The following is a 16551-nucleotide window of genomic DNA, read 5'->3' as shown; positions in this document are numbered from 1 at the left end:
ATGTAAATTTCTTGTGTCTGTTTCTTTAAGAGGTCATGTGTATTCTTTAAATTTTGTTTGTGCTAGAATAATGAACAATTTCACAAGAAGTTAGTGCTAGAATAATGAACAATTTCATTAAAAGTGACATTTTTTTCATATTTTATTCAAATTGCTTAACTTATTATTGTTTTAACAGTATGTATAACTATATCATCACATCACTCATCACTTATATAGTATTTATGCCTTCATGTCTTCTAAATATTCCTCATATGTTATACAAGGGCCATGTTCAGCCTCATTGTAATATTTCTTTTGTATAAATTTTCTGCCAGAATAACCACATACTCCAACTTCTGGTTTATCCTAAAATATAAAACATTCATTAATAATTAAAGCATGTGAATGTCAAAAACAACCAATCAAAACGTTTGTTTCATTCAGGATGAAGGCTGCTATTATATTACAGTGCATATAATTCTGCTTAACTTTGCTGGAATTTAGTGTAGACTTTACCTAAAGTGCAAGTTGAAGATTACCTGTCTATTTTGTCTTGATGTGGAAAAGATAGAAAGGGGAATATCAAATCATGATATCAGTGATTGTTTTCATTTCCTAACAGCCTGAAACCATTGCAACCTAACTGGCACAAGGATTTAGAGTAAACAAGATATTTTCTTAAATAGATGCATGTATTGGAGAACGCATTTATTAGTTGTAATTGGCTTTGAACTAGCTTTCAGTAACTTTAATTTTAGTACTCTTATTTCTGTGCTTTGTGTCTATTGAGTTAAGTCATTTACAACTGAATTTTACAGTTTTGTTGTGCTGTTACACTGTCACAGGTTACAGAGAGGTTAAGCCCTCACAAACATGTTTAACCCAGACACTTTCTTTTTTGTTTCTGTCAGGAGCCTGTAATTCAGTGGTTGTCAGTCAATTTTATTTTCAAGACATAATATAAAATAAAGTGATGTTGTATGATTGCCAATGAGACAACTATCCAAAAAAGTCCAAATGATTTGTATTCAAGTCACTGTACAGACTTCAACAATGATCAAAACAAATACTGTATAGTCAGCCTCAAAGCCCCCGACATGACAAAATGTGAAACAATTAAAAAAAATTAAAAAACTACGGCCTGAACAATAAACGAAAAAAAGAAATTTCTTAATGAATAACCTTACACAAAGCTCTGTAGCAGCTCTGTGTCATAAAATGGATTACCCGTTTCCTGTTGATCCAAATTTTGGTCTTATGCTTATTTCTGCTGGACATATACTTACAATGTTTATATATACTTTAGGGTGACCTAATGCCCCCTTACTGCTAGACCAAACATTGGAAGTCTCACAGACAACGACAGGATCTTCTGCTATTAGGTCTATGGCAAACCTGGTGTTGACCTGGTGGAAAATACAGAAAAAAACATTTACTTTACGGTATATACTATACTTTGATAGTCTGTTAAATTGATAGATTGCTGTTTTCTTTATGTCTAGAGGCAATCATTTCATGCATGTGCATATTCAGGAAAAGAATAAATTCACCATAAAAATTAAGGTAGGTTCAGCCAAGTAATGCAAGTGTCAACCAACACCAAGGGCATCCGGAAAATTATGTGATGTTGGAAAGGGACAGATAGTTTGTTTTGCAAAAAAAAACCTAAGTACCCTACAAAGAGTTGCTGTAAGTGAGCTAAATGCAGGGAGCATGGTATTTTTCTCACACCAGAAATTTCAGACTAGATGTGACTGGTTAGTTAATTATGCCACTCCCACACAGTGTATGCTGAGACAGAGAAATTTGAACTAATTTCTTTACCCAAGGGTAACCTGGGGTATTAAATTTATTTACATTTTTTCTACACAACAGGTAATTTAGAGCTAACTTAGATGTCTTTAGGTTTTTTGTGTTAATGAGTTGCTCTCTTGTTGGTGTATACCCAACATCCCCTTTTATATTTTACAAACTATTTAAATTATTACTTTTAGCAATTTTAAAATGTTACTGCTTGACTCCTATATATGTGTATATATATTTCTGAAATACTAGCAACAATAATTTTTTTTGGAAAAGTTCATTATTATTATCACATTACAAACTAATTTCTTACCAACTTAACCTTGTCTACAAATCTTCCCCTCCGCCAGTCACCAGGTTCCATTTTCTAAAATATTTAAAAAGTACTTCATTTTTATAATTCTACCACTTTACAAACATGACAAAATATAATATCAATAATACTAAATAACAAGACACGCTTTTGTGTGTTGCTTCTCCGTCTTCCAGATCAAAGGCCCCAAAAAAAAATATATGGCTCAGGCTGTATAGACTTGAATTGTTTTACATTGTCATTTCGGTGCCTTTTATAGCTGACTGTGCGGTATGGGCTTTGCTCATTGTTGAAGGCCGTACTGTGACCTATAGTTGTTAATTTCTGTGTCATTTGGTCTCGTGTGGAGAGTTGTCTCATTGGCAATCATACCACATCTTCTTTTTTATATATACGGTTACCCGACCAACCCTGAGTCATTTTATTTCCGTCATAAAGTGAAAAATTAACTGAACTCTGTCAAAAGCTAAGTTAGAGTTGCCAATAAATTTAATAAATTGCCTGATACATCCCAATGTTCACAATAGTGAATATGACAGCTGTTTTAAGGAAACTCACAAATGGTGTGATGAAATAAACACTCTTGACACCATTTTTTCCCAACAAATAACCAAGGGATATAATCCTATCATTAAAAATATAGGTAAACTCAGCCTATGGACAACTGGGACTACGGCAGAAGGGACCGCATGACTCAAAATAATGTATACTAATGGAGATACCCACCTACCTACCTTATATTTTTTTATGTAACCTTAAACAAACATATATATTTTTTTTTATCAAATCAATCAGGTTCAGACAAGATGGCTGTTTGCCCTGGGTCACTTTTCATTATATATATTTTTCACCACTTTCATTTTTTTTTTTCGCTTCTAACAAAAATAAAATTGAGAATGGAAATGGGGAATGTGTCAAAGAGACAACAACCCGACCAAAGAGCAGAAAACAGCCTAAAAAGGGCAGGGCGCCATACCACACCAAAACCTACTGCAGGAAACACTACCTTACGACTGCTCTTCTGTCAGGGTTACGATTCCGTCCCACTCCTAGCAAATCCAAAAATCTTTTTATTTTCCAAATTACATGACTAACCAGGGTTTCCATTGGCGGTCGTCATTTTTGCCTTTTGCGAAAATATAAATATATTTCTGGTTTAAATTTTTTTCTTTCTAACAAAAAAAAACCTGTTTGCAGCACTGTTGTCTAATATAATCTATTACAAGTCTACATGTGTATTTGACTTAACATTGTAATAAATAAACACTCAATTATAATTAACAAACATTCATGACATTAACTTTTTTAAAGATACTGTAAAACTGCAATATAAATCATGAAAATCATTATTTTTACTTCCTGGAACACAGGATTCATCTTCTATAATTTTATATGAAACTCCCAGTTTAGTTGACAGAAAAACTATGCTTCAAACATGTGCATTGCTACATGTAAAATGATTGTGAAGTACCCACTTCATTATTCACGTTTGAAGCATAGTTTTACATCTCAACTTTTTCGTTGGTCCTGAAAAAAAACCTGTTGTTGCGAGGAAAAATAATCAAAAGTAAGAAAAATCTCTGATTTCCGATCCAGTAGCTGAAAAACTACTTGTGAATGCCATCCTCGGATCGAATATTTACAAATATGCAAATGACTACACTCTTGACAGAGATACTTTTTACATGTATGTGGAAAGTTTTAATAATGTAATAAACATTTATCAAAATAAGAGAATTTCTTTTGGGGATTTACAGTACAATGCAAGAAATAACTTAGCCGTCTGTCACTGGAACGAAAACATTGATCGTGAATATATATCAGTGTCCCATCTCAATGATCATAGGAGACCATGGAGTAAAAAGGGGAAGAAAAACTACAAAAAAGCAATGTATAAATTTAGAGATAAAATCTGGTCTAGCTATATAAACAATATATACAAAAAGAAAAAACAAAACAAAAGGAACAATAATTACAATTTAGAGAGTTGGAGTTGAATGTAATTGTACTTGATTTATGTATTATTTTCTTTCACTGAAGTCGAATATTCAGAATAATTAAAATGGCAATTTTAAAACTTATTCCTTTTTTTATTTCATTGATTTGAATTTTGTCAGTAATGTGATATTTATAACTTAGCTCCACCCCTCATTCCAAATATGCTTAATTGCTTACCACCTGGTAAATTTTATAGGTCAGATCCGGCCTTTAAACTGTTATCTTAAAAAAAAGGGGAAATATGTAGCTTTATCATCAAAATGAACACTGAAAACGGCAATAAATATGTCGATAAAAAATCTCCAGTTATGAGGCCCAACTCCAGTTGAAAATTTTCAAATCTCCAGTTGTGACTTGACAACTCTGTCACATGTACATGTATGATAGTACGAAAAATCAACAACGTTTCAATAAAAAAAAAACACAGATGGAAAAAAGATGAAGGACAGAAGAATATATGTATTGTAAGTCTTGCTATACAAATCTTTGAATACCCTAAAACTATTTGTTCAATTGTGAGCCAAGGTAGCTTTGATTGGTATAAACATGAGAGATCCAAAAGGCATTCAGCACTTCTTTTGTGCCTTAAATGCATTGCATATGCTCTTTGTCATGCATAGTCTTCCACGCAAAGGGTGCCCTTAAAGTGTAGCCAATCGCGATAAGAGTGCCCTCTGAGAAAAAAATTACCCTGCCCTTTTCAAAAGCTGAAGGAAACACTATAAGGGGTAAACATTATTATTTGTAAATACCCAATTTATTATGTATGCGTAGCATCCAATCTACTTTAAAGAAATTCAATATGTATGCTATGTGATATACCTCTCCAGTATGTGTTACAGTATCAACATTCTTTCCCTCAAAGTCCTTGCTGCCTGCAGATGTTATGCTGGACCCATATGGACGAGTAATTCCTTTTTTTGGCAATAATCTGGCCAACGTCCTTCCAAGGGCAGCCATACTTGTTTTAAAAAATAAGTAATTTTCGGACCGTCTTCGTTACGAACAAGTAACTTTTCCGAAACATCAACATCACACAAGGTTTTATCAGAGACATAAATACACATATATGTCTCTGGTTTTATATAGTATAACTTACTATATGAATTATTGATTTCATAATAAGAGATGCTTGTACAACCGAAATTTTAAACATGTGCTGTCTCAGCAGACTTTTTTCCAACAGCACTCATCGGCGGATTGGCGGCCGGCTGAAACTTAATTTAAGGATTCGCCTGCATGTGTAAATGCTCTTTTGTTCCGACGTTGGAAAGTTCCGCGCGGAAAGAACTAACTAGCCGAAAAGTTCCGGAGGAACTTATTAACTAGTTACTTTGTTCTTCCTCTGGTTTAAAAGTTCCACCGGAACAAAGTGACTAGTTGAAAAGTTCCAACGGAACATATCAACTAGTTAGAAAGTTCCTTTTTGCCAAATCAGTTAAAACCGGAACTAACAAACTAGCCCAAAAGTTCCAACGGAACTTATCAACCAGTCACAAAGTTCCATTTGGAGAAGTGATGCAAAGTAAAAGCGCAACATATAAGAGCGGAACTACAGCCACCACTGATGAGCACTTAAAAACCTCTTTGCAAAACTAGAAGAACTGAAACAAAAAGACCCAATTATTCTAATCTGGTTTGGAACTTGTGAGATTACCACAAAGGGAAAATACACATACCTAAGAAATTACCCCTATCAAAATATAGAGTCAATACTAACAGGCTATAGAGAACTAAGAGACAAAATACTTACAAGATTCAAATATGTCACTATAATCTTTCTTGAATGCCCATATTATTCAATCTCCACATTTAATAAAACAATCAGAGAAGGGAAGAAAAATAAAGACATATTAGAACAAAACAACAATCAGAAAAAACCAACAAACTACTCCTTATAAAAGTAGTGAAAAAGTATAGTGGTACCAGAATTGTAACAAAAAAGGAAAGAAACAAGAGGCACTACCCGGCATTAGTAATTGATAAGTCAAAAGGGTTTAGATCAGTAACACAAGCGAGTAGCCTGGATAAAGAACTGTGCTACCAAGTAGACTACTATAATAGTCAATTAAAATTACTTAATAAGAAGTATAGAGCACCCAGATTTTCACAAGACCAAATAATATCGAACAAACCCAAAAACAAAACCAGGGTGAGGTACACGAAAAACTATAAGTTATTGTCAGACGGCATCCATCCAAATAGAACGCTAGCTAAATTATGGGTTTACAAAATGGTGGAGCTGTCCCTAGAAGTGTCTGAAACCTGTTAAGGAGGAGTCACTGAAATAGGGAAGCCCTGTTTCAGTTGCATAAAGTAAAAGGGAACTGTTATTATTATATATATATATATAATAAACCCAGATAGGGAAGCCTTGTCTGGGCATAGTAATTATTGGGGAGGCAAGACAGAATAGGGAAGCCCTGTTCTGTACATAACGAAGTGAAATATTGACTCTATAGATAGGTACTTCAGTTCCATAGACAAGGAAGCCTTGTCTTCAAATTTAAAGCAAAAAAGCATATTCTAACAGAGAAATAATAATTAAAAAAAAAAAAAAATTTAAAGTAATAGGGAAGCCCTATTACGTAGAGGTAAGCCTAGTTTTATTTAAAACGGGAACAGAAAACAAGGAAGCCTTGTCTTCTGAGTAAGGGAAAGGAATATATACAACAAGGAGAAATAAAAACAAAGGAAGCCTTGTTTTTATTAAAAAGGTCAGTGCTAATAATTTTAGGAGGATAAGGAATCCTTGTCCTGAAAAATAAGTAAAGAGAGATAGTTATTGAGGAAACAGGGAAGCCCTATTTCTATCATTTGAGAGTGCAGTTTATGTCAAACGGATGGGGGAGCCTTGTCCCGAAATAAATTAAACACGTGATAGGGAAGCCCTGTCAAAATTAGGATAGTCTAGCTTCATTTGAAATCGAACTTTAGACAAGGATAGGGTAGACTTGTCCTTTAAATAAAAGTAGAATAAAATAAAGTACTACAAAATAAATTGGTGTAAGGAAGCCTTATACAATTCCTCAGGCAGGTAAAAAAAATAAAAAAAAATAATAATAATTAAAAAAAAAAAAAAATAGGGAAGCCCTATTTTTATTAATTAAGAAGTATGGCGTCAACCAGAAAAAACAGTACCACAGGCCCCAAATCGTCACAAAAAACAAGTCAAGATGAGGATGAAGCATGGACATGCGCAAATGTACCAAAATCTTCAGGGAGCCAGAGGCTCAACTTATGGAATGCCAAAGGTGTAAGGAACATTTCTGCATAACCTGTCTAAAGAAAACAAAAGCGGAATACAGCATGCTATGTAAAACAGATGCAATGTGGTTTTGTGGGAAATGCAGAATAGTCATGGAACAACATGCAGTTACCGATATTGAAATAGAAAGAAGGTGCAAACAGATAATGGAGAGTTATGAGGAAAGAATTACATTACTTGAAAAAACAGTTGAAAATAAATGTGACGAGGATAAAGTCAAGGAGATTGTTAGAGAGGAAATAAAAAACTGCAATGACGATATGGTAAAAATGATGGTACAAGAGGAAGTTGGCAAAATAGAGGCACCAATCATAGAAGAAAGTTGTAATGAGGAAAAAGTTAAAGCCATAATAACAGAAGAAATAAGCAAGATACAAAAGCCAGACAATAAAGGAGATAGCGATTCGACAAACAATGAGATAGATATAGCAGCCAATCCTATAACAAGAAAGGAGACTGTAACAAATGTTCTTGAAGAAATTAATGAGAGAAAGGCAAGAGAAAATAACCTGATCGTCTTTGGGATCCCTGAAATAGATGACGAGAGCAAAGAAGTAAGAGATAATACTGACAAAGAAAAACTAAACGAGCTCTTTACAGACTGCAAAATAAAACTGGATAAGGAAAATTTGAAAATGGTTAAAAGACATGGGAAATTTAACAAAGAAAAGCTAAATAGACCAATCCTAGTAAAATTACCTAGTGCAGAACCTAAGATCACCCTATTTAGAAACATCCATTATATAAAAACAAACCCAAAATACGAAAAAGTGGGAGTCAGTAACGACCTAACCCAAGCAGAAAGAGAGCAAGAGAAAAGATTGTGGGATCAAGCGAGAAGACAAACCGAAGAAGAGATTTCGGGGACTACCATTTCAAAGTAAGGGGCCCACCTTGGGCAAGGAAGGTTGTCAAACTAAGGAAGCTAGACTCCTAAAAGATAAAAGAGGAAAAGAGAATGTAAATAATTTTAATGGTAAAAAGGTTTTTAAAAATGTAAAAACAGATAATTTTACAGTTTTACCCAAATTAAGCTGTATATACACAAATGCAGACCAGTTATTCAACAAGCTGCCTGAATTAACAGTAAGAACAAGAGACGATAAACCAAAAATAATTGGTATTACAGAGGTTAAACCTAAAAATAATCGGTACAAACCAGGAATTTCAGAATATTCTTTAGCCGATGTATCCGATTACAACATGTTTGGTAAAAACCTAGACGTTGACACAGGCAGAGGTCTTTTATTGTACATAGATAAACAACTGGACGCATCACAGGTCCAAATGAATACAGAATTCCAAGAAAACTTATTTATTAAGATTAATTTAAACCAGTCAGACCAGCTATTATTAGGCCTAATATACAGAACACCATCAAACAGATCACAGGAATACACTAAACAATTAAATACGCTTACCACTGAAGCTTGTAGTAAAGGCTACTCACATATCCTATTAATGGGAGATTATAATTTTCCTGAAATAAACTGGGACAGTTGGAATTCACCAGGTGAAAGTACAGAAAGTAATGAATACAAATTTTTAGAGAATCTACAAGAAAACTTCTTATTTCAACATGTTACAAGACCAACACGATGGAGGGGTACAAATACACCCCATACCCTAGACCTGATTTTAACAAATGAGGATAATATGATCTCAGATTTAGAATACCAAAGTCCACTGGGAAAAAGCGATCACTGCACTATGAAATTTGACTTTAGTTGCTATACAAATATTAAAAGTAAACCAAAAATAATTAAATTATTTAATAGAGGAAACTACGTAAAAATAAAAGAAGAACTAGATAACATTAAATGGTCAGAATTACTACAGAAAGAAAATGATATAAACGAAAACTGGAGATCAGTTTTAAGTATAATTCAAGATATGGACAAAAAATATATACCAACAAAAGAAAGGAAACAAATCGGTAGAGGGAAAAACAATTTTCCAATGGATAAAAACACCATAGATAAAATTAAAAGAAAAAACATCCTCTCAAAAAAGATAACGCATAATAACGACCCAGATGTGAGGAAAGAATACAATAAGATAAGGAATCAAGTAAAAAGTAGAGTAAATAAGTTGAAGAGGGAATATGAGAAAAATCTGTCTGAAAAAGCTAAAGAAAACCCAAAAGCTATCTGGAGTTATATCAAGTCAAAAACTAAAACCAAAGAAGGAATTGGGGATTTACACCTGGATCCAGAAGACACAAAATCAGATAAAACGGAGGATAATAGCAAGAAGGCCAAATTACTAGTAGAATACTTTTCCAGCGTATTCACCAAGGAACCTGACGGAGTAGTGCCATCACCAACGCCGGTATTAGTAACTAATGAAATGTCAAATCAGAAAATAAAGGAAGAAGTAGTGCTGAAACACTTAAAAGCATTAAAAATAGATAAATCTCCAGGTATGGACAAACTACACCCTAGGCTGCTAAAAGAGATCGCTGAATCATTGGCAAATCCTTTATGTATAATATATAATCAATCACTTGAAAGTAAGACAGTACCTAACGATTGGAAAAATGCTATGATAAGTGCTATATTTAAAAAGGGTAATAAGTCACTAGCCAAAAATTATAGACCAGTCAGTTTGACATCTGTAGTATGCAAAATAATGGAGAAGATATTGCGTGAATTTATTATAGAGCATTTGAAAAAGAACAACTTATTCTCTAAAAAGCAATACGGATTTATTGCAGGGAGGTCAACTGGTCTTCAATTATTAGAAGTGATTGATAAGTGGACAGAGGCATTATATCAAGGTTTAGACATAGACTGCATATATACTGATTTTATGAAGGCCTTTGATAAGGTACCCCATAAAAGATTAATAGCCAAAATCAAAAATCTAGGTGTCAGTGAAGATATAGTAGGGTGGATAACAAGCTTCTTAGAAGATAGGAAACAAAAGGTCATAGTGAATGGTGAAGAATCAGACTGGGCTAACGTTACATCTGGGATACCCCAAGGATCAGTACTAGGACCATTACTATTTGTTCTATATATAAATGATCTTCCAGACCAAGTGGATTCTGATGCATACCTATTTGCGGATGATACCAAGATCTTTAGAATAATAAAAACCCAGAAAGACAGACAAATTCTACAAGAAGACCTTAACAAGATGGAATCCTGGAGTGACAAATGGCTACTCAAATTTCACCCGGAAAAATGTAAATATATGAAAATATGCAAGAAATCTAATAGCACTGACCAACCATCAAATTATTGTCTTCTAAACCATCCAATAGCACAAGTTACAGAGGAAAAAGATATAGGAGTCCTTATTGACTCAGAACTCACCTTTGAAAATCACATAAGTGAAAAAGTGAACAAGGCCAACTCCATATTTGCAGTTCTTAGAAGAACATTTAAGTACTTGGGAATTGAGACATTCATGCCATTGTACAAAACCATGGTTAGAACCCACCTAGATTATGCCAGCTCAGTCTGGTCCCCATACAGGAAAAAAGATATCGACAAAATAGAAGGTGTCCAAAGAAGGGTAACAAAACAATTACCAGGTCTCAAAGACATGAGCTACCCAGAGCGACTTAAAAAACTAGGCTTACCAACATTATCGTATAGGAGAATAAGAGGGGATATGATTGAAACTTTCAAAACAATGAATGGATACTACGACAAAGAAGTAAGCTCATTTTTAAGAACGGCAGATGATTCTCAACAAAGATTCAGTAGCAGGACCAACAGTAATAAAGTCATTCATCAAAGATTCAAAACAAATATCCGTAAACACTCTTTCTCTGTTAGAATTGCTAAAACCTGGAACAAATTACCAGATAAAATAACAAAGTCACCATCAATTAATGCATTTAAAAACCGATTAGACAAATTTTGGTCAGACGAAGAGATATACTATAATGACTACAGAGCAAAAATATCCGGAAGTCACGGACAAAACAGTAATAGAAAAACATTAAATTATGAGTCTGGTGAAGAGGAACCTTGAGGGATCCTGTACTGGAAATCAACTATAAGTAACTATAAGTAAGTAATTATATTTCAACATTTCAAAGGGAAACCAAGATACTGATTACAAAAGTCAAAAGGAACTTATCAACTAGCCACAAAGTTCCTCTTTGGCAAATAAGTCAAAACCGGAACTAACAAACTAGCCCAAAAGTTCCAACAGAACTTATCAACCAGTCACATAGTTCCATTTGGAGAATTGATGCAAAGTAAAAGCGCAACATATTATCTTTGAACCTTTTCAAAGGGGAACAAAAGTGTCTTATATACTGATCCTCATTCTTCCCCCAGTTCACTAGTATGGTACTTAATTCGGTCAGAATGTTGCCTTCATAACGGAATAAGTTCTAATTTATTGTTATACATTAATCTGAAATTGATATTTTTAAAAGTACCCACATGAGGAGGGGGGTATTCTTCCCTCTCTTGAGGGTACTATGAATACTAAATTTGCATGATAATGCAACTTATTCCGTTTGCTACATTGTTCCGGGACTTTTCAACTAGCTACTTTTTTCCGGAACTTTTCGACTGCACTCGGAATAAAACAACTAGTTGGAAAGTTCCATCGGAACGAAATAACTAGTTGAAAAGTTCCGCCGGAACAAAGTAACTGACGGAACATAGTGGCTGTTACACATGTAGTTAAAATGAAAATGGTTTGATTTTTCATTAAGCACGTCTTTCAACATAGTTGAACATACTTATATATATAATCAAAATGGTCATATTATATATCAACATGTAAAGTCTCCAATGAAAAAAGTAAAATGTACGTCTACAAAACGTCTACTTTTCATGAAAAATGAAATATGTTACAAACATCCATTTCATTCAAAATGCATAACAAACATGGACTATTGTCAAATGTTCAAAAATGTAAAGTAATAAAACAAAGTACAAAAAATGTATCTGGTATTCGATTTTTACGGATGTGTTGTTAAGCATGGGTGCAATTTAGGAACTCCTCATTACAGAATCTTGGATCGTATGGAGGTTGGTTAAAACCCATTTTTCTATGATTCAGTATTGATTCAAAATTAAATTTGTGGAAAGATATAGTAAATAAGGATATATGAACAAGATAAACACAATATGGAAACGTTTGTCTGTTTCTTAAACATACGTAGGTGAAAAAACTGTCTAAATATGTGGAATGTGGTTACCTGCACGTTATATTTCTTCTTTCTGAATGAAGAAACACATATTTATAATAAAGAAATAACCAAGCAAAGGTCTTAAAATAGAGCCTTTTAGGACACCATTTTGAATACTAGCTAGCTCAGCTACTAAGATTGCCACTCTTTTATATGCTGTTTTCTGTCAGATAAATAATATAATAAATGTTTGAGGACATACATGTAAGATAGACCATAGACAGTCAGTTTACAAATTAGAATATTGTGGGTAGAAAATCGAATGCTTTGGGTAACTCCATGAACATTGTAGTAATATACGCATGTCTTGGCAGCATAAAGCAACCTTCAAAAAAGTTTAATAACAGGTAGGTTGACATCCATGACCTTTCTTGAAGACTTTCAAAAATTGTCAGAATGTATTTTCTAAAACTTTGGATAGATGTGCTGCCAGCACCTTTTCAACACTTTTTTAAGAAATGTGGAGACTGGACGCTTGCTATTTTTCAGGAAAGGGACACTTTTTTAGAAAAAGGGCGCAACATGTGCTTCTTTGACCTATATGGGAAAATATATGATTCTGCGGCAGACCTATCGAACGGTTTTGTAATTGTTGGTATAAATGATAGCTTTTCTACAATCTATCTATCTATTTTGATATCTTTTCTGCACTTGTAGGTATAAACTAAAAGAAAGTTTTTTTTTTAATTTTCCTTCTGGGTCAATATTCCCCAAACTTGAATGATTACTTTCATCAAAAATATAATCCTCGGCAACGGGAAATATCAAGTTAAAGCCAATTTAATCTGATAGAACTTGTGGAATTACCAGCAGCTGTACCGACTTACAATGCAGTTTATTTCTCAAAATAAATTATAAATATCTTCCACAGGAATAAGTTTATTGAGACTGTTTCACTGAGGATTGTTTCCCCGAATAAAACCCCGCGATGTCCCATTTATAGTCACAAACATGTCACCCGCTACTGTGATATTTCTTTAAGATTTTCATGAAATTTGAATAGAATTGTGATAATAAAATGAAGTCAAACAATGATCATGCAGTGGGTCTAGTCAAGAGACGACTCTGCCGGAGGTAGTAGACAACATAGAGAATTTTTATGCATATTGGTATATTGTAATATTACCACAATTAAACTTAAAATTTGTGGGCGTCCAACCAAGCAATATAAATTTATGTTCAGAAGAATACGTAAAGAAAACTTTTGCCATCCCACTGCTTGATAACATTTGATAAACAATGAATGTATGGTCTAGTGACCTACAAATCAGTTCACTAACATTGATTTTGTTTATACATTAATCATCTTCGCTAGCCAAGGGTTACCATCCACTTCCCTCCTCTCCACCCTTGGCAGATTAAGCCAACATTTGTGATAACAATGTTGCGCCATCTATCGGTAGATTAAAGTCACGCCCATTCCTAATACATTATTCTTGACCAATGGTAGCACTTGAACTCTTCAATTTGGAGGTAAAAACACGGTAGCGTCTAGATTCTACACACTTGGTAAAGCAGGAAACGAAAATATACGTTGACATTAATGCATTTGTGCAAGAAACATACACAGGAACTTCTATTAGTTGATTAAAAACATTCAAATTGTCACTAAATATAGTCGTATGTTCAGGGATGTAAAGACTTGTTGCACAATAAGCACGTGGCAATTGTTTACATACACTTTCTACATTTACACGTGATCATGCTATAGGCGCTTTTTGATTGGATGCAGTGAGTTTCGACTGCAACCAATGAAAATCATTACCTTGTGTCTCCGAAATTCTATCTGAATCCGCCAAGGGTGGAGAGGAGGGAAGTGGATCGTAACCCTTGGCTAGCGAAGATGTACATTAATATGCATCGTTAAACAGTTATGAACACTGACATAGTCTTACATCCTGTAGATACTTATTTTTTGGCATAAAACAAAAAGTAAAATAACAAAAATACCGAACTTCAAGGAAAATTTAAAACGGATCAATTGGCAAAATCAAAAGCTCAAACACATCAACGAATGGAATACAACTGTCATATTCCTGACTTGGAACACAAGCTCATGGATTTCTCAGACAGTTTATGACGTCATCACAATACATCCGTTTGATGTGTTCTGATTTATATTTAGTCTATGGAACATGGTTTATAAATTCGTTGAAGATGGTTTTGAACTATTTTTCAGTTATTAAGAGTATTCTTAGATCGGTATTTCAGATCTGTGCTTTTGTGTGTTTTCAAAAAAAAAATTTGTGCTTCGTGCCGATCTAAATGAGTGAAGCCTTTTCCAACTGATTTTACAGTTTGTTCTTTTGAAAGTTGTGCTGTGTAACACTGTTCAAGGTTAGGTTAGGGTTGAGCACCTACACACATTTAAACCCTGCCACATTCTTCAGGTGTACGTCACAAGTCAGGAGCTTGTTATTCAATGGTTGTCGTTGGTTGTTGTCTGCCATAATTGTTTTTGTTTATTGTTTAAGCATAACTCATGTGATTGCTTTTTTCTTTTGAATTGTTTCACATTTTTTCATGTCGAGGTCTTTTATGGCTTACTTTACGGTATGGGGTTTTGCTTAATGTTGAACTGAGACCGTACGGTGACATATAGCTGTTTACATCCTCAGCCTTTGGTCTCATGTGGATAGTTGTCTAAAAAACCATCATACCACATTTCCGTATTTTTATAATAAGTTGTTAAAATTCCTATTTCGTTTAAAAAAAAAAAAGAAATAGATTTGTTATGCACACAGAGAAATTATTAAGTCCATTTTTACTTGATATTTGTGTTCATTTTTGAAATGAAGTAATCTTTAAGGGATTGCTATTCCAATATAATAGACCAACTTTACCGTAATAAATCATTAAAATAAAAAAAAATCTAGTCTAACCCAGCCGCATGTTCATGTGCCCTTAAAAGTCAATAATAAACAGTGTTTGTTTCTAATTATATATTTAAAGTTTTTTTTAGTCATTTTGGAAGTTGTGTGTTGATCGCTGAGTTTTTTCTCTGTGGTAAATGAAATAAGACTTTATAGATTCAGGGTGTCCGACACGCTTTTAGCACACACTTTCATCACTTCATCAAGAATTGAGGGTGTCCGATGCGATTTTAGCACACACTTTCATCACTTCATCAAGAATTGAGGGTGTCCGATGCGATTTTAGCATACACTTTCATCACTTCATCAAGAATTGAGGGTGTCCGATGCGATTTTAGCACACACTTTCATCACTTCATCAAGAATTGAGGGTGTCCGATGCGATTTTAGCACACACTTTCATCACTTCATCAATAATTGAGGGTGTCCGATACGCTTTTAGCACACACTTTCATCACTTCATCAAGAACACTCAAATCCAAAACTTTTGAAGCCAACTATGTATAAATACTTCAATGATTTAGAAGCTATTTGAACAAAAGAGACATAAGGAGAATAGCCAAATCCATCTACAGCAAACCTTGTCTGTGGGAGTTATAACCTTTGTTTCTTTGTTTCTTTATGATTTCTATTTTCATCACCGGATGAAGAATGTATAGTATAAATCATGACAAAGCGGAGTAAATATATTCACTATTTTTCTAAACATTTGTGATTTATCATTTGATAAAGTGTTTTAAGACATGTGTCTATTTCTGAAAAGCGTTCGCTGGCATCTAAATTCTTTTAATTTTGTTTGTTACACAGCCGTTGGGCTTCTTTCATATTGACGTATACCCAAATATAATGTGATTCATATAAGATCATCTTATAGATTGTCTTTATAAAATAATTCCACAGGAATACTTGTACTAAATGTATTTTATATTTTTGTATAATTAGAATCCCGCTACATTTTCAGGTTCTTGTCCTGAGATATCTAAATCGTTTTCGTTATTTTGAGAATTGGATGTAATGGCAGATTTTTTTTATTGTCACTAGTTAATTTATTTACAACAATTATTGACTAAGGACGATTTAGAGCTTGACATAAATTTAATGAATTCAATTTTGGAACTTTTTGATATCAATGTAACGACAGTGTAAAAAA

General features: G+C 33.7%; 1 protein-coding gene across 1 annotated transcript; it reads right to left on the bottom strand.

Moving 5' to 3' along the window:
- Nucleotides 1-124: 124 nt before the first annotated feature.
- On the bottom strand, nt 125-5084 carry LOC127709215 (NADH dehydrogenase [ubiquinone] iron-sulfur protein 6, mitochondrial-like). Its single transcript, XM_052214617.1, has 4 exons — nt 4919-5084; nt 2099-2152; nt 1269-1388; nt 125-348 (listed from the first exon to the last, which is right to left on the bottom strand). The coding sequence occupies exons 1-4, from the start codon at nt 5054-5056 to the stop codon at nt 223-225; spliced, it is 438 nt and encodes a 145-aa protein (XP_052070577.1). The 5' UTR covers nt 5057-5084; the 3' UTR covers nt 125-222.
- Nucleotides 5085-16551: the final 11467 nt, after the last annotated feature.

Source organism: Mytilus californianus, unplaced genomic scaffold, assembly GCF_021869535.1.
Source record: "Mytilus californianus isolate M0D057914Y unplaced genomic scaffold, xbMytCali1.0.p SCAF_7, whole genome shotgun sequence".
In the NCBI taxonomy this organism is placed as follows: Eukaryota; Metazoa; Mollusca; class Bivalvia; order Mytilida; family Mytilidae; genus Mytilus; species Mytilus californianus.
Note: the sequence above shows the minus strand (reverse complement) of the source record. Positions and strands in the feature narration are given on the sequence as shown.